At 43.8% G+C, this 25,131-nt stretch overlaps 1 protein-coding gene across 8 annotated transcripts in view; it reads right to left on the reverse strand.

The window, feature by feature from the left end:
• Nucleotides 1-25,131, reverse strand: part of GALNT13 (polypeptide N-acetylgalactosaminyltransferase 13) — a 770,323-nt gene that overhangs the window by 454,746 nt on the left and 290,446 nt on the right. For all 8 annotated transcript variants that reach the window (XM_063933521.1, XM_063933520.1, XM_063933523.1 and 5 more), the window contains exon 2: nt 14,151-14,319. In XM_063933521.1, the coding sequence (XP_063789591.1) occupies nt 14,151-14,319 (169 nt within the window). The remainder of the gene's footprint in view (nt 1-14,150; nt 14,320-25,131) is intronic.

Raw genomic sequence — 25,131 nt, forward strand, 5'->3', positions numbered from 1 at the left:
GGAATCCAGAGGAGACCACCCACAAGAGCAGTTAAGAAAGACATCGCCCACCTATTCAAACAGACCTATGACCTCTCCTGAACTGTAAATGACCATCCCTGTGTCCAATGGACAAAGAGATTACAGTATCCATTGTGTTATGTTTTGGATGAAGTGAATAAAGAGAGCCTGCAGCAGGCTTGGTCACACAAGACTCTCAACGCTTTCAACCTGATAGCGGAGGACCGGACCGGGAAGCGCATGCGAATATTCTCACGTATGTACATTGACTGTAGCCATTACTCTGTTGTATTGTAGTGTATGAATTGTATTGTTAACCCCCTTCCAGATATATACTCTGTGGTGTCGGAACCCAGTTTTAACTACAAATCGGTGTTGTGTCCTCTTTTCCCTGCTAGGGTTTAAAGCGTATTACATTACCTAACTGTATAAGGTTTAAAAGTGTATTGATAAGGTGTGTACGCGCTGCGGGTACTTTGTACCGTCAGCGCTGCATAAGGTTTAAGGTGTAATATCATTGCATTGCATTACGGCGAAGGTTTAAAGTGTATCTAAGTGTGTGTAAGGTATATCTTTCATTCCTGCATATCCTTTTTAATAATAAATATATACATCAATGAGCTTTGGGACTCAGATAATGTGTGGGTGTATTGTTTTCTCTTAAGGGATACAGCGTTTGCGATGTGATGTACAGCGCACTTTTATCGTATATGGTAATAAGATGTGCCTGGCGTCTGCAATATATATTAGAGCGGGCATTTTAAATATTTGTGAGAAATCAATTTGGCATTCATACCACTTACAGTATATGGAACCTCGTGTAAAACTCAATTCACAAACAAAGCCTGAAAAACATCAATGTCTTTTCTTCAACATGTAGATCTTACTAACTTTGGGGCTCATTTACATTTGGAGTATTTTTTTATGACACGCCTCTACGATGTAGCAGTACACGTCCGCGCTGATAGGTGTTATTTTCACAGTCTCCCTGAAATGCTTTTTTCAAAAGTATGCAAGTATGGTTCAGTATGATAAACCGATGGACGGGATACCGTCTGTCAGTATACCAACAGCGACACCCCGTCCATCATAATCCCAACAGCCCCTCCATTTATCCCCCTAACCCTCATCTTTTCCTTACCCTAACCCTAACACTCCCTTGTGGGTGCCTAACCCTAACCGGAGGTGCCTAACCCTAACCAGAGGTGCCTAACCCGATGCCTAACCCTGCCCACAAGGTGCCTTACCCTAACTGTCCCTTCCCCGCTGCCTAAACGTAACCCTCCCCGCTATGTGCCTAACCCCAACTTCCTCCACTATGTGCCTAGCCCTCCCCCACCAGTTCCTAACCCCAACGTTTCTGTGCATGGACCCTAAGCCTAACCCCCCTTCTGCTGCCTAAACCTATCCCCCCCCCCCCCACGCGTGCGCTTGGCAGGATGGAATTACGTCCCGCTGTCAGGATGTTCTGGATGCCGGCGGTCGCCATTTTCACGCCGGCATCCCGTTTGGTGTCGGTATATTGACGCCTGGATTGCGTCCTCCCTCGGAATCCTGGCATTGGTATATCGGCCACCGGGATCCCGTTCCTTGGGAAGAAATTTATCCACTCTTCTCTATTATATAATTACAGTAACTACTATGTCAGTATAACCCTGCGAATAACGGATCCCAGTACTAGTATAACTGAAGCTTGTAATCTTAAAATACACATTTAAGAATTCACAAATCATGACATAGCTAAGATAGCTGAGCATTAAGCAACATCCTCAGTTATTAGACAATTAAATTAGAACATTATATTATGTTAGCTAGTAAACGCCCCTTACACTATCAGATCGCCAGATGTATAATATTCATCATACTGCTCTTTTTGTACCCTCACAGCTCTGACATACATTTTGGAAGGACTGTAATCTAAATCATACTAATAAAATGGCAAAACAGGGTTTAATATAAAATATTACATTGAACAGAGTTCTGTTTCCAACCTTCTTTCTGTACTTACTGCATTTATCTTAATGTGCAAACGGAGGGCATCAGAAGTGTCACTGAATCCTACTAGATTGATGCAGAAGACACAGCAGCTATTTCCTTGGACGCTGCTGTGCAAAAATATGCTAATGCTGCGGGAGGTGTCTTGTGTAAATAGACGCTTCCTACTGGCTTCTGTGAGTTGCTGCTGTGTCCGAGAATGCAGCATCGGATCATCTGTATGAACCAAGGCTGTAGCTACCATTGGTGCAGGGAGTGCAGCTGCTATGGGGCCCCAGAGCTGAGAGGGCCCACCTTCCCCGTCACAGCTACATGTGTTATATGCAGGGGGGTAGCTACCATAGGTGCAGGGAGTACAGCTGTTATGGAGCCCAATGGTGAGAGGGGCCCACCTTCTCTGCTAAAGCTACATGTGTTATATACATTTTTCACCATTGGGTGCTGCATAGGGAGTCGGACCCTTACAAACCTTTGCATTGGGGCCTACAAAATATGTAGTTAGGCCCCTGGACCTGCATATTGTAATGTGGTATAAAATGAACTGGAGGACATTATAATGCTACATAATATGAACCGGGGCACTGTTATGTGGCACAATATGAAGTGGGGGCACTATAGTATGGCAGAATATGAACTGAGGCACTGTATGTCATAATGTGAATTGGGGGTACTGTGGTGCATAATGTGTACTTGCAGCCTTACAATGTGACATAACATGAACTAGGGCACTACTATGCTTCATAAAATAAACTAGGGCAATACTATGGGCCATAATATTAACCAAAGCACTACTGTGGTTCAGAACATGAACTAGGGCACTAATACAGGGCATAAAATTAACAACTGCTGCAGATAGGTGTCTCTCTAGAAGCATTGGGTCAAGGGCTCCTTCAAAACGTTGCTATGGGGACTGGTGTGAACATTGGTCAACTGCCAATCCCCAGGTACTGCTCAATGGCCATGTAATTCACGCTGCTGGGGTCAGTGAAGCTGCTTCCTATGATGCAGCCACTGGCCTCGGCACACACAGAAAAGAGGGCCAACATGCCCCCATTTTCTGTAGCAATGGCCATTTACTGCTCCCTTCCTTGCCCCAAATGGCCGCAGTATGTCAACCAAGCTGCAGCTTAGGGGGCACTGCAGCGGTTGTCGTAGACACATGCGCAGTACAGATCCTGGGGTTTGCAGACATTTCTAAATTAGGCCCTCAATCAGCAAGCTCAAAGTGCAGCTATACATCACTTGTGTGTGCTATAAAGGAGCTGCAGTAATTAGATAGTCAATAGGTCGACACCATATGGTTGACATGCATTAGGTCAACAGGGTCAAAAGGTCAACAGGTAGATGTAGACATTACAAAAGGTTTACAGATTCAAAAGATCGACAAGGTCAAAAGGTTAACATGACAATGTCGACACAAAAAAGGTTGACACAAGTTTTTAATTTTATTTGTTTGTGTCATTTTGTATGTTTCATCACCTGTAACCCCAATTAGTGCTAATGTAGAACCCCGTGGGCTGGCTTCGCTGGCTACACTTCGGGCAAGGTTGCCTCACTCTACTACTGCTGCGCTCACCACAAGTTACTATTCCCAACCATAGTCCACGTGGATAGCAAAAGTTGCAAAAAGTGTGAAAAACAAAAAAATACTTGTGTTGACCATATGTGTGCCGACCATTGCTTGTTGACCTTTTCTACCTGTCGACCATTTGACCCTGACGACTTCATTGACTATCTATACAGTGTTTATCCATAGTGCGGAACCCACATCACTTATTGCTGGTCAGATACTTCATAATCTACTAGATACAGAAAATAGAACTTCACGGAGTGTTTCTGATAATGGAAGGTGGTGTGAAAAGCTTGTCCATGTGTATGGTGAAAGCCTCTAACCCAAATCACAAATCAGGTGAACTCTAATTTAAATGAGCTTATTTATAAGAAGGGCCTGCAGCCCTGTCTTTAATCCAGTTTTGCACCTACATTATTCTGATCAAGAAAACCTTCTTCAGTTTCTAAATGTATTCAATGCACACACACAGTCTGCAGAAAAATGGTTTAATTAATATCTAGATGTTTTTCGTTTTTCTTATCCCCTAAAATGCTTTATAAATGATTTGTTATTGATAATTCCTACTAATCTAAGAAATCCATTAGTATATCCTAATTATAAATATTTACCGCCGCCTTCCTCTCAGGCTGAATTGCAGCAATTATATTAAGAAGTGGGAGCTAAAAATGAAATATGTATTACGGCGTTTGCTAGAGGAGACTTTTCCACATTAGCTCATATTCAACCTCAATTTTCTTTTTGTGAAAGAACCTAACTAGAACTTGGCTCTCGGGTTTGGAAATCAGAGACATCGTTCCAACTGCAGAGTTCAATCTGATAAAAGTGCAAAGTGTGTGTAGATGGCATTACATAACTGCCAAGGTTATGTAAGGGACACATGCTTCTAATCCACGGAGCAGAAATAATAGGTCTTGCTTCTAACAAAGAGGATTTTTGAACTCAAAGTGCTGCATTACCTACGACAGAGAATCTTATCCAATGCTTCACATCCCAACAATTAATCCCTATGACATATTTGTACTGACACCGAATTGCCAAGTTTAGTTACAGTGACATAATAATATACTTAGCCAGAAAATTATGGAAAGGGCATACAATAAAACCAGATTTTCCTACTTATAGGAGAATCCACTTTTAAGTTATATTTTTTTGCCCTATCACCTAGTACAATATGGGTATTCAATTCCCTGATATTAATATTCAGCCTGCAACATTCAGATTTTTCTGCCTCCATTTTCCAGAGCAATTAAATCACTGCCCCCATACATTGGTATTCTGTATTTAAAACATTTCTGTATTTAAACTCCTTTTTTCATTGATTTTATGCAATATTCTAAGTTTCTGAGATTTTGGATTTGGGGTTTTCTTAAGCTGTAAACCACAGTCATCAAAATTATAACAAATAAAGGCTTGGAATATCTCACTTTGCATGTAATGAGTCTGTCTATATAATATATTAGTTTCCCCTTTTAAGTTGAATTACTGAAATAAATGAAACTTTTGCACGATATTCTAATTTTCTGAGTTTCACCTGTAAACTGCACAGATAAACCACCAGTGCTGGCTGCATCACTAACGGGTAGCAGTTGATTTACAGACGGACACAATACAGACGGTCATAATCCTGACAGCCCAACCGACAGTAAAAATACCAACATGGTCAAAATACTGACATGCATTTTCAAGGAATTTTTGCCCAAAAACAGACTTGTTCATACTTTACCATCCCAGTGGACCTGGAGTGGGAATGTAATAGTGCGCTCGGCACCGTGCCCGAAGCATCGCAAGTGGACGCGGTACACTTAGATGGTGTCCATGTTGACCTATGTCGAGACTGACAAAATAAACCAGAAAAACGTATGTCGGTATTTTGATATGTCGGCATTTCAAATGTCGGTACTCTCACTATGCCGCGATTTTGAGCATGTCGGCATAATGAATGGCAGAATTTTGACTGTGTCTGTATTTTGACTGTAGGTCAAAGGCTGTTGGGATTATGACCATCGGTATTGTGTCCGTCTGTAAATCATACTGAACCCTCACTAACAGAACACAGGCACATGAGGAGAATGTGGCAGCACAGGCAGAGATATTATTACTTGGACTGGGACTACTGGGTATTATTACTCTATCGTTGATAATAATTGATACTGGTGTATTACTGGACATTTGTACTGCTGTGTATGAGGGATTTAATAATATACTGTATTATATTACTATGAGCTGGGGAAGAAGTATGCATACTGTAACTAGACCTCATTGCAGCATTTGGGGAAGGGCCCAGTGATGATGGTCCCCTTATGAGACCCACTTCTACACATGAGTGGGAGACTGAGCACGTGTGGCCCCCTTGCACTCACAGAAGGCCCCAGTGGCGTTAAGTTCGTCCCAGTTGCCCGGAGGCAAGATAAATATTGGTGCCCCCCTATTTCCTATATTAAGGGGTGTGTGTGTGTGTGTGTGTGTGTGTGTGTGTGTGTGTGTGTGTGTGTGTGTGTGTGTGTGTGGTCTGAAAAAATAAGATTTTAAACCTACCGGTAAATCTTTTTCTCCTAGTCCGTAGAGGATGCTGGGCACTCCGTAAGGACCATGGGGTATAGACGGGCTCCGCAGGAGATATGGGCACTCTAAAGAACTTTTAGTATGGGTGTACACTGGCTCCTCCCTCTATGCCCCTCCTCCAGACCTCAGTTAGAGAAACTGTGCCCAGAGGAGATGGACAATATGAGGAAAGGATTTTGTTAATGTAAGGGCAAGATTCATACCAGCCCACACCAATCATACCATATAACTTAGAATATACACAACTAGTTAACAGTATGAACGAAAAAAAACAGTATCAGTCAAAGACCGAGTCCAAGTGTAACATAACCCTTATGTAAGCAACAACTATATACAAGTCTTGCAGATTTAGTCCGCACTGGGACGGGCGCCCAGCATCCTCTACGGACTAGGAGAAAAAGATTTACCGGTAGGTTTAAAATCGTATTTTCTCTTACGCCTAGAGGATGCTGGGGACTCCGTAAGGACCATGGGGTTTATACCAAAGCTCCAAACCGGGCGGGACAGTGCGGATGACTCTGCAGCACCGATTGAGCAAACGCGAGGTCCTCATCAGCCAGGGTATCAAACTTGTAGAATTTTGCAAAAGTGTTTAAACCCGACCAAGTAGCAGCTCGGCACAACTGCAATGCCGAGACGCCTCAGGCAGCCGCCCAAGAAGAGCCCACCTTCCTAGTGGAATGGGCCTTTACCGAATTTGGTACCGGCAATCCAGCCGTAGAATGAGCCTGCTGAATCGTGTTACAGATCCAGCGAGCAATAGTCTGTTTAGAAGCAGGCGCGCCAATCTTGTTGGCTGCATACAGGACAAACAGAGCCTCTGTTTTCCTAACCCTAGCCGTCCTGGCTACGTAGATTTTTAAGGCCCTGACCACATCCAGGGACTTGGAATCCTCCAAGTCACCCGTAGCCACAGGCACCACAATAGGTTGGTTCAAATGAAAAGAAGAGACCACCTTAGGCAGAAATTGAGGACGAGTCCTCAATTCTGCTCTATCCACATGAAAAATCAAGTAGGGGCTCTTGTGAGATAAGGCCGCCAACTCCGACACCCGCCGTGCAGATGCCAAGGCTAATAACATAACCACCTTCCAGGTGAGAAATTTTAATTCCACCGTTTGAAGAGGTTCAAACCATTGTGATTTAAGGTACTGTAACACCACGTTAAGGTCCCATGGTGCCACTGGTGGCACAGAAGGAGGCTGGATGTGTAGCACTCCCTTCACGAAAGTTTGGACTTCATGGAGAGAAGCCAATTCCTTTTGAAAAAATATAGATATGGCCGAAATCTGTACCTTAATGGAGCCTAATTTTAGGCCCATATCCACTCCTGTCTGTAGGAAGTGGAGAAAAGGGCCCAGATGGAAACCTTCCACAGGAGCATTCTTGGTTTCACACCAAGATACATACTTCCTCCAGATACGGTGTTAATGCTTCGCCGTTACCTCCTTCCTAGCCTTTATCAGAGTAGGGATAACTTCCTCCGGAATACCTCTCTCTGCTAGGATTCGGTGTTCAACCGCCATGCCGTCAAACGCAACCGCGGTAAGTCTTGGAACATGCAAGGCCCCTGCTGTAACAGGTCCTCCCTGAGAGGAAGAGGCCACGGATCTTCTGTGAGCATTTCCTGAAGATCCGAATACCAGGCCCTTCGAGGCCAATCTGGAACCACAAGTATTGCTTGTACTCTGTTTCGTCTTATGATTCTCAACACTTTTGAGATGAGAGGTAGAGGAGGGAACACATAGACCGACTGAAACACCCATGGTGTCACTAGGGCGTCTACCGCTACTGCCTGATGGTCCCTTGACCTGGCACCATACCTACAAAGCTTTTTGTTGAGGCGTGACGCCATCATGTCTATTTGAGGAAGTCCCCAAAGACTTGCTATCTCTGCAAAGACCTCTTGATGAAGTCCCCACTCTCCTGGATGGAGATCGTGTCTGCTGAGGAAGTCTGCTTCCCAGTTGTCCACTCCCAGTATGAAGACTGCTGACAGAATGCTTACGTGATTTTCCGCCCAGCGCAGAATTCTGGTGGCTTCTGCCATCGCCACTCTGCTCCTTGTCCCGCCTTGGCGGTTTACATGAGCCACTACTGTGATGTTGTCTGATTGGATCAGAACCGGTAGGTCGCGAAGAAGATACTCCGCTTATCGTAGGCCGTTGTATATGGCCCTCAATTCCAGTACGTTGATGTGTAGACAAGCCTCCTGGCTTGACCTTACCACCTGAAAATGTCTTCCTTTTGTGACTGCTCCCCATCCTCGGAGGCTCGCGTCCGTGGTCACCAGAACCCAGTCCTGAATATCAAACCTGCGACCCTCTAGAAGGTGAGTACTCTGCAGCCACCACAGGAGAGACACCCTGGCCCTGGGGGACAGGCTTATCTTTCGATGAAGGTGTAGATGGGACCCCGACCATTTGTCGAGAAGGTCCCACTGAAACGTCCTCGCATGGAACCTGCCGAAGGGAATGGCCTCGTAGGCTGCCACCATTTTTCCCAGAACTCGAGTGCATTGATGAACAGACACTCTTTTTGGTTTTAGCAGGTCCCTGATCATGTTCTGGATGTCCTGGGCTTTTTCTGTTGGTAGAAAAACCCTCTTTTGTTCCGTGTCCAGAATCATGCCTAGGAATGATAGTCGAGTCGTTGGAAGCAACTGTGACTTTGGCAGATTGAGAATCCAACCGTGTTGATGTAACACTCTCAGGGAGAGTGACACCCTTTTCAGCAATTGATCCCTTGATCTCACCTTTATCAGGAGATCGTCCAAGTACGGGATAATTGTGACACCCTGCTTGCGCAGGAACACCATCATTTCCGCCATTACCTTGGCGAAAATCCTCAGGGCCGTGGAAAGCCCAAACGGCAACGTCTGAAACTGGTAATGACAGTCCTGTACCACGAAACGCAGGTATTCTTGATGAAGAGGAAATATGGGGACATGAAGGTAGGCATCCTTCACGTCCAGCGACACCATAAAATCCCCTGCTTCCAGACTGGATATCACAGTCCGGAGTGATTCCATCTTGAATTTGAACTTTTTCAAGCATAGGTTTAATGATTTTAGATTCAAAATTGATCTGACCGAACCATCCGGCTTCGGGACCACAAACATTGTTGAATAGTACCCTTTGCCCTGTTGGCCTAGGGGAACCTTGACAATCACTTGCTGTTGACACAGCTTTTGAATTGCATCTAATACCACTTCCCTCTCCGGGGGAGAGGTTGGCAAGGCCGACTTGAGAAATCGGCGAGGGGGCACCTCTTCGAACTCCAGTTTGTAACCTTGGGATACAATTTCCAACGCCCAATGATCCACGCCTGATAGGACCCAGACCTGGCTGAAGAGTCGAAGACGTGCCCCCACCGGTGCGGACTCCCTCCGTGGAGCCTCAGCGTCATGCGGTGGATTTAGCAGAAGCCGGGGAGGACTTCTGCTCCTGGGAACTAGCCGAAGCAGGTGTTCTCTAACCTCTACCCTTACCTCTGGCGAGGAAAGAGGAGCCCCAACCTCTTCTGGACTTATGCGACCGAAAGGACTGCATCTGATATTGTGGGGTTTTCTTTTGCTGTGGGGGAACAAAAGGCAAAAAAGTAGATTTACCCGCGGTAGCTGTGGAAACCAGGTCCGCGAGACCGTCCCCAAACAAAACTTCACCCTTGTAAGGTAAAACCTCCATATGATTTTTTGAGTCGGCATCACCCGACCATTGGCGGGTCCACAGAGCTCGCCTTGCCGAAACTGCCATGGCGTTGGCTCTGGAGCCAAGCAGTCCCACGTCTCTTTGAGCGTCTCTCATATACAAGACTGCATCCTTAATGTGGCCCAAAGTCAGGACAACGGTATCCTTGTCCAGGGTATCCATGTCAGCCAACAAGATATCTGTCCATGCTGCAACAGCGCTACAGACCCATGCCAATGCTATTGCCGGTCTGAGTAAAGCCCTTGTATGTGCATAAATAGACTTTAAGGTAGTCTCCTGTCTACGATCCGCAGGATCCTTAAGGGGCGCGGTGTCAGGAGACGGTAGCGCCACCTTCTTGGACAGACGCGTTAATGCCTTGTCCACCCTGGGCGAGGATTCCCAACGTACCCTGTCCTTAGCAGGGAAAGGATACGCCATAAGGATCCTCTTGGGAATCTGCAGTTTTTTGTCTGGAGTTTCCCAAGCTTTTTCAAATAATTTGTTCAGTTCATGAGATGGAGGAAACGTTACCTCAGGTTTCTTTTCCTTATACATGCGCACCCTCGTGTCAGGGACAGAGGGGTCATCTGTGATATGTAAAACATCTTTTATTGCCATAATCATATAATGAATACTTTTGGCCATCTTAGGGTGCAACCTTGCCTCATCGTAGTCGACACTGGAGTCAGAATCCGTGTCGGTATCAGTGTCTACTATTTGTGATAAGGGAAGCTTTTGAGACCCTGATGGGACCTGTGACCCAGCCACATTCGCGGATTGACTCCCTGCTGTTTCCTTGGACTCAGCTTTGTCCATTCTCTTATGTAATAAGGTCACATTAGCATTTAAAATATTCCACATATCATACAAATCATGAGTTGGTGTTGCCGACGGAAACACCACAATCATCTGCTCCACCTCCTCCTTGGATGAACCTTCCGCTTCAGACATGTCGACACACGCGTACCGACACCCACACACACACACACACACACACACACACACACACACACGGATATATCTATAAGGGGACAGTTCCCCAACAAGGCCCTTTGGAGAGACAGAGAGAGAGTATGCCAGCACACACCCAGCGCCAACTGACACTGGAAACAATTCCCAGATTTAGCGCTTTTATATTAAGTCAATCGTGTAATACACTCACTGCGCCAAAATGTGCCCCCGCCCCCCCTCTTTTTTAGCCATGTATCACCGTTCTGCAGGGGAGAGTCCGGAGAGACAGCTTCTCTTCAGCACACTGTTGAGAAAATGGCGCTGGTTAGTGCTGTGCGACCAAGCTCCGCCCCCTCCAGTGGCGGGCTTCGGTCCCGCTCAAATTCACAAACAATGGCGGGGGATGAACATATTCACTGACACCGCAGCCCATATGTATCTAACATGCCAAAAATAGAAGTATATATTGCTGCCCAGGGCGCCCCCTCTGCGTCCTGCACCCATCAGTGCCTGCCGTGTGTGTAACTTGTGGGAGCAATGGCGCGCAGCGTTACCGCTGCGCGCTTACCTCAGTGAAGATCTGATGTCTTCTGCCGCCTTAGAAGTCTTCCTTCGTTATACTCACCCGGCTTCTATCTTCCGGCTCTGCGAGGAGGACGGCGGCGCGGCTCTGAGACGAATGGCAGGGGGAGACCTGCGTTCCGATCCCTCTGGAGCTAATGGTGTCCAGTAGCCTAAGAAGCAGAGCCTATCATTTAAGTAGGTCTGCTTCTCTCCCCTCAGTCCCACGATGCAGGGAGCCTGTTGCCAGCAGTGCTCCCTGAAAATAAAAAACCTGACAAAATTCTTTTATCAGAGAAACTCAGTAGAGCTCCCATGTAGAGCACCCATTCTCCTCTGGGCACAGAATCTAACTGAGGTCTGGAGGAGGGGCATAGAGGGAGGAGCCAGTGCACACCCATACTAAAAGTTCTTTAGAGTGCCCATATCTCCTGCGGAGCCCGTCTATACCCCATGGTCCTTACGGAGTCCCCAGCATCCTCTAGGACGTAAGAGAAAAATGTATATACTGTATACATTTAATTGTCTTATTTTAAATCACACATATCTTAGCAGTCATACCCAGGATTAGAACCCATGACCTGTTACACTGACAGCAGACACTTTACTGATGGCGTTATTTGCTCCTGTAGAGGAAGCATGAGAATTGTAACTATATGACGTTACGTGTAATTGTCAGAGAAGTATCTTCATATAGTTAAAATTCTCATATTTCCTATACAGGAGCAAACCACTTCATCAGTAAGGTGTCTGCTTCCAGTGTAATAGGTTGTTGTTTCTAATCCTGGCTATGACACTTGTAAAATGTGTATATTCAGTATAATAAAGAGGGTGTGATTTGTAAGGTGCAGGGAACAGTGAGGAAGTCGGCCACTGAAAAGACAGTGGCAGCTATCCATTAACTTAATTCAATGGTGTCGCAGAATGGGAGGAGAGGTGCCCCCCTTCAGAGCAGGAGCCCGGCGGCAGATGACTCCGTTGCCTCCCAGAGTTCTGCCTCTGGAAGGCCCATATTGTGGTAGATCCACCCGCACTGATTATGGCTGGAGCTATATGGATGGGTAAGATGAGCTGTTGAATGCGCTGGATATTGGGCAGTGTATGATGAACAGTTCAGTCCGATACATTATTTTCATGATATAGTTACAGCTTCAGTAGACAAAATTACAAATCTGTCATTAGATGTGTTTCTGGCTTTTGTTTTGTATATAGTTGTTTTCATATACAGTATTGTATATGTTTGTTCACCTTTTGGGTAAGCATTAGTCTTTCATACCAATTTTCAATGGTTCTTGCTATTTAACATGTAGCAACAAATTTGCCCATTCTCTTGTAATTTTTTACAAATACACCAGTAGATATTCCTAAAAGTGCCTACTCTACCGCCTAAGGTTCATTTACATATCTAAATGGGATTTAATATTGCAGGACGATAAATGTTAATGAGCCTTAGGGGGTAAAGTGCATCCTGCAACATTAAATCCTACTTTATCACGTGAGCGCAATTCATGTCACATGATTGTGCCTTAAACTAGAAATGCCGGACTGCCTAGTTTCACCAAGCTCCTTCCACTACAGGAGGCAAGCTTTTGTAATATTCATAGAGGATGGTTGTGCTAGCAAAGCCATGCATTTCTGGTACCAATCAGGGTCGGATTGGCCCACAGGGGAACAGGGGAAACCACCGGTGGGCCCCACTGCCTGCGGGCCCACCACCTCCTGTTATTAATCTTCTACATTACCATGCACGTACAAGCAGTGTTTACTATATATATTTATCAAGGGACCCAGCCCATGTAATCTCTACTGGTTAGCCGGGACTCTGTGGTGGTTGGCCACAACTCCACTATTGCCTGGCCACACCCTTAAGCATGGACCCCTACCACTGCATTTCCCCGGTGGGCCTTTCTTGCACCAGTCTGACACTGGTACCAATAGTCCCATTCCTGCAATCTATGTTAATATCACTGGAAGGGTGTGTTGTGCACAGGGTTGTACTGGCCACTGGGATACAGGGGAAACCTCCTCTAGGGATCAGGTTCCAGACTGTGCACTTGAATTATACATTATACATATGTTACCTTATACTAGTACACAGGACAGTGGTGTAATTTCTACAGTGCATTGCTGTTATTAATCTGAAACATTACCAGGCATGCTGGCCACACCCCCTCTGGAGACTGGCCACACCCTAACATGGGCCCCTACCAATTAATTCACCTGGTAGGCCCTTCATGCCCCAGTCCAACACTGGTTGTGCACCTTCATAAATAACCTTATTGTATTTTTGAGCAGGAAATGGCAACACATCTTCCTGGATGTTAAACTATAGGACAAAGGATACTCTGTTTCCGGAATGTGGAATGGTATACTGCAATTTATCATCGCCACACTTTCTCAAGGCTTTCTCTTATCTACCATGTTACTTATAAAATCTTTATTCTCACCTTTAAAACATTACATTCACCATCTTCTGTATTTCTTCTCTCATTTCTCAGTACAGTATATCGCTGGATAGATTTATCGGTCCTCCTATATCTCCCTCCTTCCTACACCATTCATCCTCTACCTCTGCCAACTCATCTCTCTACTTGTGCGTCTAAAACTGTCCTTGTCCAACTTCCATTCCAAATTGAAATCTTACCTCTTAAATCAGTAGGCACTGTTGGCAACTCTGCCTATGCCTGTGTCAATTACTGTATACCCATTCTCACTATTCACTGCTTTTGCAAACTTTTAAACTGAAGATTAATAATTGTTACTTTGCATTTTGCATTTGCAGGCTGCCTAAGCCGGTTTTATACTGCAAAACTTACCCTTCCAGTCTGACATCTGGCAAACTTCTGTTTAAAGCAATTAAATCACTGGCCATAAGGTTAAACTGATTAATTTTGAATAATTCTTTCATTTTCTCTTGATCATCTTTAGGGATAAATACTGCCTTTCCCAGCTCTCCTGGTCCTTCTTGGTTTCTTGAAATGACAGCTGCAATTGAAAAAAAAAAAGAAGAAGCTGAAATTATTAATTTTATCACTCATTGTTTTAAGAATTATATTGTAGCCTCTTATACCCCTTTTACACCAAAGTCCCGGGTCTGACCTAGGATTTGGAACATGGTTCCAAACTGGGTCAGACCAGGGACAGACCCCTCTCACACCGCAGCACCGACCTGAGTTATTCCCAAATCAGCACTCTTCACACTGCAAATTGGTGCAATGGAACTCTTTTGGTGGCACTCGGAGACATCACCTTCAAGCACTGGGGATTTGGCTCTCCCGATGCTGTGAATGAAACCCAGGTCAGATGACCAGGGTCAGACCGTTCACATTGCCCTGTTGAATTGGATTCTCGGGTCACTGGAACCAAGTTATTTTTCAGGGGACCCTTTCACACTGAGCCAGGACCCGGGTTAACCCAACAATAACCCGAGTTGAAGCAGCGGTGAGAAAGGGGTATTAGATTATGCTTTGTATAGTTTGCACAGTCAGCAAATAGAATGATCATTAATATCACTAGAGTTTTATCAAGTCCTCTGTTTGCTACGACGATGTGATAATTACAGTATAAGACTCATTTTTGAATATGCAAAGCTGCAAAAGCATAGCTGAAAAGGTAAAAGTTACAATGAATGAAGGGAATGGTCCTAAAGTGGTGGTAGGTTTCCCTGTGAAGTAACATTTCTATTAGTTCCAACAAGTAAATCTTAAGGTTAATGGCATACTTCTCTACTCTCCCAAATATCTATCAGACTCCCAAATGTCTGCAAATTGAATCACGTTGACGTGGCTGTGCCTCCAGGTGCAAACGTGCAGTATTATGCAGTAGGGACAGTATAATAATAATAATAGCAATTGGATTCCCCAGCACCCTGGATGATAACAGTAACCAGATATAAATCCCACATGATAATAGAATTCAGAGATCTTCGTTACACATATTTGCGCAAATGTGTGGTTAAGCCCCAAAGCCGCATCAAGGCCTCTCTGTATATTTGGGGTCCCTAGCGCTATATCTAGGTGCAGGGTGTGGCACCCCAAAACACCAGAATGAGCCAGAAAGCCCAGCGTGGCATACCAGTGTAAAAAACTATAGTGTTAATAAATTAGTATTTAGGAAGCCGAAGCTATAGAGAGGGTGATACAAACATGAAATGTAATTAAAATAGAGAAATAGTGTTAGAAAATTAATAAGTGAAAAGTGTTAATAGAATGTAAAGGTATACCACACTAAAGCCATCCAGCTCAGCCAGTCCAGAGGCACCACACCTCACACCTCAATTACCCCATTCTGGGTCTAATATTAACCAGCAAGGAGCCACATGATAATGGCTCCTTACTAAAATATGTCTACGCTAAGAGCTACCTACCTTGGAGCAACCCCATAATGCTCCATGTGGCATGTCAGGGCCTGCACCTCCTCCTAATGCAGGACCTCTCTGCCTCTCACAACAGACATATAGATTGGTAAATGCTCAATTAGCTTAGTGATATCATTCAGGTGCTTGAAAGGAAGGGGTATTTCTGAGCTCATTCTGGTGTTTTGGGGTGCCACACCCTGCACCTAGATATAGCGCTAGGGACCCCAAATATACAGAGAGGCCTTGATGCGGCTTTGGGGCTTAACCACACATTTGCGCAAATATGTGTAACGAAGATCTCTGAATTCTATTATCATGTGGGATTTATATCTGGTTACTGTTATCATCCAGGGTGCTGGGGAATCCAATTCCTTTTTTCTTGCTCAGAAATACCCCTTCCTTTCGAGCACCTGAATGATATCACTAAGCTAATTGAGCATTTACCAATCTATATGTCTGTTGTGAGAGGCAGAGAGGTCCTGCATTAGGAGGAGGTGCAGGCCCTGACATGCCACATGGAGCATTATGGGGTTGCTCCAAGGTAGGTAGCTCTTAGCTTAGACATATTTTAGTAAGGAGCCATTATCATGTGGCTCCTTGCTGGTTAATATTAGACCCAGAATGGGGTAATTGAGGTGTGAGGTGTGGTGCCTCTGGACTGGCTGAGCTGGATGGCTTTAGTGTGGCATACCTTTACATTCTATTAACACTTTTCACTTATTAATTTTCTAACACTATTTCTCTATTTTAATTACATTTCATGTTTGTATCACCCTCTCTATAGCTTCGGCTTCCTAAATACTAATTTATTAACACTATAGTTTTTTACACTGGTATGCCACGCTGGGCTTTCTGGCTCATTCTGGTGTTTTGGGGTGCCACACCCTGCACCTAGATATAGCGCTAGGGACCCCAAATATACAGAGAGGCCTTGATGCGGCTTTGGGGCTTAATCACACATTTGCCCAAATATGTGTAACGAAGATCTCTGAATTCTATTATCATGTGGGATTTATATCTGGTTACTGTTATCATCCAGGGTGCTGGGGAATCCAATTCCTTTTTTCTTGCTCAGAAATACCCCTTCCTTTCGAGCACCTGAATGATATCACTAAGCTAATTGAGCATTTACCAATCTATATGTCTGTTGTGAGAGGCAGAGAGGTCCTGCATTAGGAGGAGGTGCAGGCCCTGACATGCCACATGGAGCATTATGGGGTTGCTCCAAGGTAGGTAGCTCTTAGCGTAGACATATTTTAGTAAGGAGCCATTATCATGTGGCTCCTTGCTGGTTAATATTAGACCCAGAATGGGGTAATTGAGGTGTGAGGTGTGGTGCCTCTGGACTGGCTGAGCTGGATGGCTTTAGTGTGGCATACCTCTACATTCTATTAACACTTTTCACTTATTAATTTTCTAACACTATTTCTCTATTTTAATTACATTTCATGTTTGTATCACCCTCTCTATAGCTTCGGCTTCCTAAATACTAATTTATTAACACTATAGTTTTTTACACTGGTATGCCACGCTGGGCTTTCTGGCTCATTCTGGTGTTTGGGGTGCCACACCCTGCACCTAGATATAGCGCTAGGGACCCCAAATATACAGAGAGGCCTTGATGCGGCTTTGGGGCTTAACCAGACATTTGCGCAAATATGTGTAATGAAGATCTCTGAATTCTATTATCATGTGGGATTTATATCTGGTTACTGTTATCATCCAGGGTGCTGGGGAATCCAATTCCTTTTTTCTTGCTCAGAAATACCCCTTCCTTTCGAGCACCTGAATGATATCACTAAGCTAATTGAGCATTTACCAATCTATATGATAATAATAATAATATGATGGCGTCACACCCCTGGTAGTGCCCTGGTCCTCCAGAACCTCCTGTAGTCTTAAAAAGTCAGCAGCTATGACCAAGAAATACAATGTTTTTCCAAAGACTCAAAGACAGGAAGTGGGCAAGGTAAATACAGGCATTTGGTAGACATAATGGTAAATAAACAATACGCAGGTACTGCCTGCTTACCCAGCAAAAAGTTGAATTGATGATTTAATGCCTGGGGCTATTTTATACCTTCAGAACTTAAACACATTTCACAAAATTTTTAATTTTTTGTTTAAATGAGAAAACATTTTCAAATGCATTGCATACCCTGCTATTGTATATTTCCCATTGGATGTTATCAGGACATACAAGACTAGCCACACTAGTAACCGTATCAGTGGAAGGGATCACAACCCAATCAGAAGCAGCTACGGATCATCATCGCCATCAGTGCCTATTTAGTACCAGAGCACCCCCAAGAGATATGCCTGCTGATAGGTGCATACTGTATGCATGCTCTGCCCATCCAAGCATAAGGATTTCTAAGCACAAAATGAGACCATTTTAAGCACCAATGGGACCATCAATGGGGAGGTACAGTTCACCAGAAGCACTGAGCATAACTTTGTGGCATATGGCCACACCCCATTCTTGCCGCTTCACACTTGTCCTGCACCAGCAGCAACAAGTTTTAGGAAATACAGTATGACACTATGGGCGGGATGTACTAAATGAAAAATGCGGTAAACTCCCGTTTATCGCATTTTCCTAATGCACTAACCCCCGGCTGGCAGGTACCCAAAAATGAAAAGCTTAATCAAGGGGTACGGGAGAGAAACAAGGTTGGGAACCGCTGCTCTAGAACTACACCGCATTGAGTAGCAAGCTATAGGGGCCATAAATAAGAGGGGTTTCTAAATACACACAATCAGGGACAGACTGGGGACATGAATTGGCCTCTACATTCTATGTGCAGGGTGCGGACATGCAAGTGGGTGTGGCCCCACATAACTGGGCATGATTACGCTTCACAATCACTGGGTATGCTACAAGTCATGGTTGTATCAAGAGATAGAGATGGTCAGCCAGTCCTTCAAATGGCTAGATCGGCCCATCAAGCCATCATCCTTTCAGGCATCTGCCAGAAGTGTCAGATATCTAGTTCGGCCATGCACACAATCCATTAATAAGTACTGCAGAGATGTTATGGCAGAAGACTAGAATGGGTTCCCATCGAAGGACATCAAATAGGTGGAAGGTGCAGTCTTATTTCAGTGACTTCATTTGGGGAAAAATAAAACTTTAAAACAGTGACTGATTCAACAACAATGATAAATGGGGAAATTACTCACTATTTTCCTGCCAAGCCATCTCACTTATGTCCACAGATTGCTTGCCAACTAATCACTCTTGCCAAGGAGTACTTATAACATATTATAGATGATATAGCTTCTGCTGGAGGATATTTACTGTCACTCAGCTGCAACATTACTTAATTTTACTGCGATTCTGATTAGCTATTTATAATGCACATGAACTTTTCATTAGATAAATATCCAGAGTACAGGTAAATGAATCAGCTGTAATTACAATATAAGAGGAGTCACCTATATGATTAATTTATTTGCTTGATTATTTCATGGCTAATTAACAGTATTGCATATAATCCCACCTCCAACCTACAGAGGGCAGCAGCAAGTTACATTCTGCTCTTGGATTTTGTGGCGGGGACAGTTACTGACGGACAAGCTGCTCTGCTTATCTGCTGTGTAAGACACATTGGTTCTTATGCCATTAAATAAATACTATACCATACTGCCCAGCTTTAGAGATATAGCAGAGACAGTTCCTATTACTTGAGGTGACTTTTGTCCCCTCAATGCTGCATGTACCTGTCGTTACATGTGGCACTGAAGTGTTGTGCACCTACGTTAAGATGGTCCTGCTGGGAAACTCCCCTGCATTTGGCTATGTTCTCTAAAAGATGTGGAGAGCAATTATAAAAAGAAGAGGTGGACAATGTATGATGATGATGATGATGATTACATAACTGTGTGTTTACAGTCCTGACAAATCATTGTTCACTGAGTAAGGCCAGGTACACATCAGAACGATGGCCAATCAGGCCAATGGTCGGAAAGATTTCAATTTGTCCTGGACAATCCACGATTGGCCGTGCACATCAGATAATTTAATGAACGACAGAACATTAATATATGCCGCATATGATATCGTTTTACTGAATGTACAGCACGGTCAACCAAACAACCTAATATGTCATCCGCAGGAGCACACAGTAGTGCATATACATTAGATGATATGCACAATTTACACTCTGAAATCGTTCTATGTATACCCGGCCTTAGACGTTGGCTTTGTGGTACCAGTTGTATCATCATAGTATAACCACCACCTTATGGGTAGGCAGGGCCGGCAACAGGAATCTTGGGTCCCGGTACAGTGATATCTCTGCGGGCCCTCTCAGAGATTTTATATATATATATATATATATATATACACACAGGGTGATTCAAAAGTTACAGTACACCCTTTTGTTTCAAAAACTCTGCAGGAAATGGGAAAACTGAATACTCCAGTAAGGTATGGGCGAGGTGGGCTATCTTTTAGGGTATGTGCAGAACATGGGCGCCATCTTGAATCTAAGTCAGTTTTCCCATTTTCTGCACAGTTTTTAAAACAAAAAGGTGTGCTGCGACTTTTGAATCACCCTGTATATGTATGTATATATGTATGTATGTATATATATATATATATAAAATGTATATATTTTTTTGAGGGGGGGTGGTGGTTGGTATATACACAGGTTTCACCAACATGATTGGACACATTGGGGGAGATTCAAATGTTTGAAAAGTCGGGTGGGTGTCTGTTTTTACATGTCTATTAGATAGGAAAAAACAGACACCCAACTGACTTTTCAAACATTTGAATCTCCCCCATTAAATCACATTACGGTGCATTATTTCCCAATGCATGTACACCTCAGGCCTAATCTACTTCCAACTGTAATTTTAACCTAATCACAAAGTCACAGTAGAAATCTGAAGGCAACATCATATGCCATGCAGGAGTGGTAAAAGTTCTTCCACATGTCAAAGTGTAGATTTGCGGTTGTCTTGGGTGGATATGTACCGCTGCTTAAATACAAATAGGGCCAAGTAGCACCTGACCGGAGCAGAGGATATCTCTTTGAAATCATAGATTCTGCTGATAGTAAGCAGAAGGTGTCCTGTTCTGACGAGGCTGAAGTGAAGCTAACTTCAGCCTCTTCTGGTTCTGTTGCTCTGCACTGCACAGTGCAGTGTGCAGTCAGGAGGCCAAGCTCGGAGCAAGCATCTCTCTCCGCGGCTTGGTCACATGGTCGCTGCAACCCCGTTTTTAATGCACCTGATCTTCGGGGCCCCTTTAAGCCATGGGGTCCGGTACAGGTGTCCCCTTTGACCCCCTGTCGTCGGGCCTGGGCCCAGTACAGGGGTCCCCTTTGACCTCCCCTGGTGTTGGGCCTGTCCAGGGTAGGTAAGATCCCTTGCAGAAGAATTGCCTGCTCTGTACGAAATCTAGGGTGTCTTCCCTAATAGGTGACTCTCGCTGACATTATAGAAGTGTAGGTATGTTATGGTTTAAATCCAGCAATAGATTTACAGTTGGATGTTCACTATTAGGGAAACTACTGTGTGTTCTTTCTTAACTGGCTGATCTGACAGCTGTAGCCCCAGATGAGCCATTGACAAACAATCAAACTACACATTGGTGAAGACAAGTAAATAAAATTCCATTAACCTGCATGTATAATAAATTGTTCAATTGACAGTTGTTGTGAAATCAATACAGAAATTGATACAGACATAAATAATTCAATGCTAGAGTTTAAAATAGCAACAAAAATGTTTTGCTGTATGGATCTGAAATACTGTATCATGTCCAATATAACATGCCTTTCTTTAGGTCTAGGTTGTTGTGGAATAGTTGTGTAATACTGTACAGTTTTTTCTATTAGAGTACTAATTAGCATGAACAGCTTATAATGTACAACACAGATTCTCACAACACAGATTTTCTAACGCCGACGATCTACAGTACTGTGTTGCTCGAACAGTTAGTTTTGTCAGAATACACTAATTTATATTTACTGGTATGTCTATAGGTGCTCATTACCGCTGTGTATTTTAGATAACGAATGAGTCACTAATAAAGTGAATGTCACGGGAACACACAAAAAAAAATTGACACTTCGGGAATTGAACCCGGGACTCTCAACGTGGCAGATGGGAGCCTTCATCGCTAGCCCACAGCACTGCATGGAAGATTCTCAAGTTCATGTGTAAAAGTACTGTAAAGAGCGATTCCTTCCCATTGGTGTTTGTTTATGCCATTAGGGGACTCGGACGCTCATTTTGTGCACTGTACATACTGTAAAGTCAATGAGCTACATTATTCCTTTCACACGTTAGTTAACACACAAGTGTTCACACATTAGTTGCGTCTGCATACATAAGTGTTTTAACACGTTCGTTTGCGTCTGAATAAACAATAAACTGTTTTTTCTTTTTTACTCTGTCCGTCTGACCATTGGTCACCATCCACATTGCAGTCGTCACTGACCATTTGCCAGAGCTTGTACTGTAGATCAATCTGCCGCTATTCAAACTAAAGTACTGGATTAGTTAAGCATTAGCCACCCAGTGGTGGAGATGTGTATTGCATGCTGGGTATCTAGTCGTGCCTCAACGCGCCTGTCCGTGATTAAACTCAGCAACCTAAGCTATCACCTAGGCATGACTAAACCTCCGTCTAGGCGCAGAAACAGTCAAGATAACGGAGGATCCATCTGTAGGTTTAATTTTGTAAAGCTTTCTATGAAGTACTACTCTGAGGTTTATAATGTATAGGGACAAGATTTTATATATGGGTCTACTCTGTCACATAAAACATTTTTTTTTAAGTGGTTCTATAATATGTTTTGGTTTTGGATCTGTAATCATTTTGTGTTTGGTTACAATTTGACAACACCACCCTCACGTGTTTTTGTTTTGGATTTTTTATTTTTTTTAAATGCTAAAAATTGCTTAAATCATGTAATTTTGGACCTGTTTTTATTTTTGTTCCTACAGTAATATTAACCTCAATAACATTCATTTCCAGCCATTCCCAGTAAATTTGATTACCTCACTGCTTATACTATTGTTTTCACCAATATTAAACAAAGGCTGGCTGGCTAAACTATGCAATAGAGCACAAAAACACAGCAGTTTATAGCACATCTATGAAACATTGCCACACAGCAGTGGCAGACAGGAGGGTGACAGTTTATTAAATTATACGACCCCATAGAAAGTAACCAAGAATGTTTTCAGAGAACCGAGGGCAGTACAGGGAAATGGAGGGGGGTATACCGTAGTAGGCAGGTAAAAGAATGGTTGATGGATTTATTTATTTATTTATTGATTAATTAATTAATTAATTAATTAAAATTAAGGTGTGTCACCTTAAAAACTGACAAATCATCAGTCCCCAAAAAAAGAACACTAAGGGCCTCATTTATCTCCATCCGCATTTGAGGATGTGTATGATAGGTGATAAAATCAGCCAAACTCGCAATGCAATAATTGAGTACATCGCATGAATGTATCAATTATCGCATGCAAGGGCAGAGCTTGCATGAAAGCTCTGTGTCTGCGAATGCCCTCCGCAGCATAATCAGGTTATTTTTTGCAAATACTCCGACGTCCCCGACCATCACTACCACCACCTATGGGCACCCCACCTATTGCGACTACCACCGCACCGAGACACTCCCTCCACCAGTAATTATACTTACCCATCCAGTACTGTGGTGTGACCCCCGGTTCTGTAAAGTGAGCTGCCACTTTGCAGCATCACTTTATGCACAGGGGTCCCAGCACAGTAGCAGGAGGTCCCCAATGCCCAGCAGTGCTCACTGCAGCACCGATCACTAGCTCCTTATTTGTTTTTCAAGGTGATCAGATTGTGTGTCCATCGGAAACACATCGCTAATCATACTGCTGGCTTCCCGCACAGCATTCTCTCCCGAGTCAGCAGAGTAAGCTGTGCAAAGGTACTCACATCGCAGTGCTGCCCTGTGATTATGCCAGCTGAAGCTGGCATAATTATCACAGGCACTGGCGTGCGCAGCACATTTTATTAGGGGGTGCACCGTCGGAGGGGTGTGTCTAGCATCGCCTTTTGGACATGTCTAGCACCATCTATTGATGGTCAACGCATATAAAATATTCACCCTTGTACCAATCCTAATAAAGCAGATACATTGTCATATGTTGTGGTGTGCACCAAACAAACACCCCTGATGGCGCTCACTGCAATTACAGTTCTCCTCCTCAGCCTGGTCTGGCTCCCCCTCTCTTTCCCCTGCAAGCTGCAGTCACTCACTGACACTGACAGTCGCAAACTAGTTACTGCTGCTGCTGGAAAAACGAGTGACGTGTCAATGCTGCTGCTGACCGCCTGCCAGTATTGAACTTGTCTTCCTCACGTCACATCACACTGTTTTTGTACGTGGAGGTGGAGCTGGGAATTTGAAAGCCGATGGCAGTGGCACCCTTGATTAACCCAGGCGACCGGTCAGTAATGCAGTCCTGACAGGGTGCAGCGCTGAGGGGACAGTAATCTGCCTGCTCGGCGATTGCTGCATCAGGCATGTGAGATTGGGGTGCCGGACATTAGGGGGTGCCTGTGCGCACCAGGCACCCCCCCTGAACACACCTATGATCACAGGGCACACTGCTGTATTTTTTTTAAATAAATTCAGACAGTTCATTATACTGTAAGTATGGGGAATGCAATCTGATTACTAACAAAAAATCTGAATTACAGGGTTTGGAGCAGTTTTTCACGAAAGCTGCTCCAAAAGCCCTTTAATACATGTGAGTGAAACCAAACACCCTTTTTCACATTATTATGGTAAAAAAAAAGCTTGATAAATCGGCACCTAAGTCTAGAGAACAAACTGTGTTCAAAAATTCTAGAGGAGAGTCTAGGGGTTTCCATGTGAGCTTAAGTATGTGTGAGTCTGACATTACTGATACTATACTTGTAGAGAAGCCTCCTCCCATCATTTCTGCATCCTATGCAAATGTGGGGATGAGCAATACAAGTAAAGATGGAGGAGGCGCAAATGACGTAACACGGAGGAAGTGCCTAGATAGTTAAAGTACTATATAAAATTTGTGCGCTGAGGATCAAAGCTTACTTTAAAAAATAAATCCACATTAGTAGTGCTTAGTAAAAGCAGCTCCCAACATTGCAGGTCACATATATAATTAGAAGAAAAACGAGTAATGCAAATTACTCACATAGAGAGCGCTTGTATAATTTATTAATTACAGAATTTGTCCATTCAGAACACACAGATGAAAAGCATAAATATAAAAATACCAATATTGGTATTTTTATATTTATGCTATTCATCTGTGTGTTCTGAATGGACAAATTCTGTAATTAATAAATTATGCAAGCGCTCTCTATGTGAGTAATTTGCATTACTCGTTTTACAGATAGTTAATGTCCCTACCTCTACTAACAAATGGAGCCAATGCCTTCACAAACGTCA

This window comes from Pseudophryne corroboree, chromosome 7, assembly GCF_028390025.1.
Source record: "Pseudophryne corroboree isolate aPseCor3 chromosome 7, aPseCor3.hap2, whole genome shotgun sequence".
In the NCBI taxonomy this organism is placed as follows: domain Eukaryota; kingdom Metazoa; phylum Chordata; class Amphibia; order Anura; family Myobatrachidae; genus Pseudophryne; species Pseudophryne corroboree.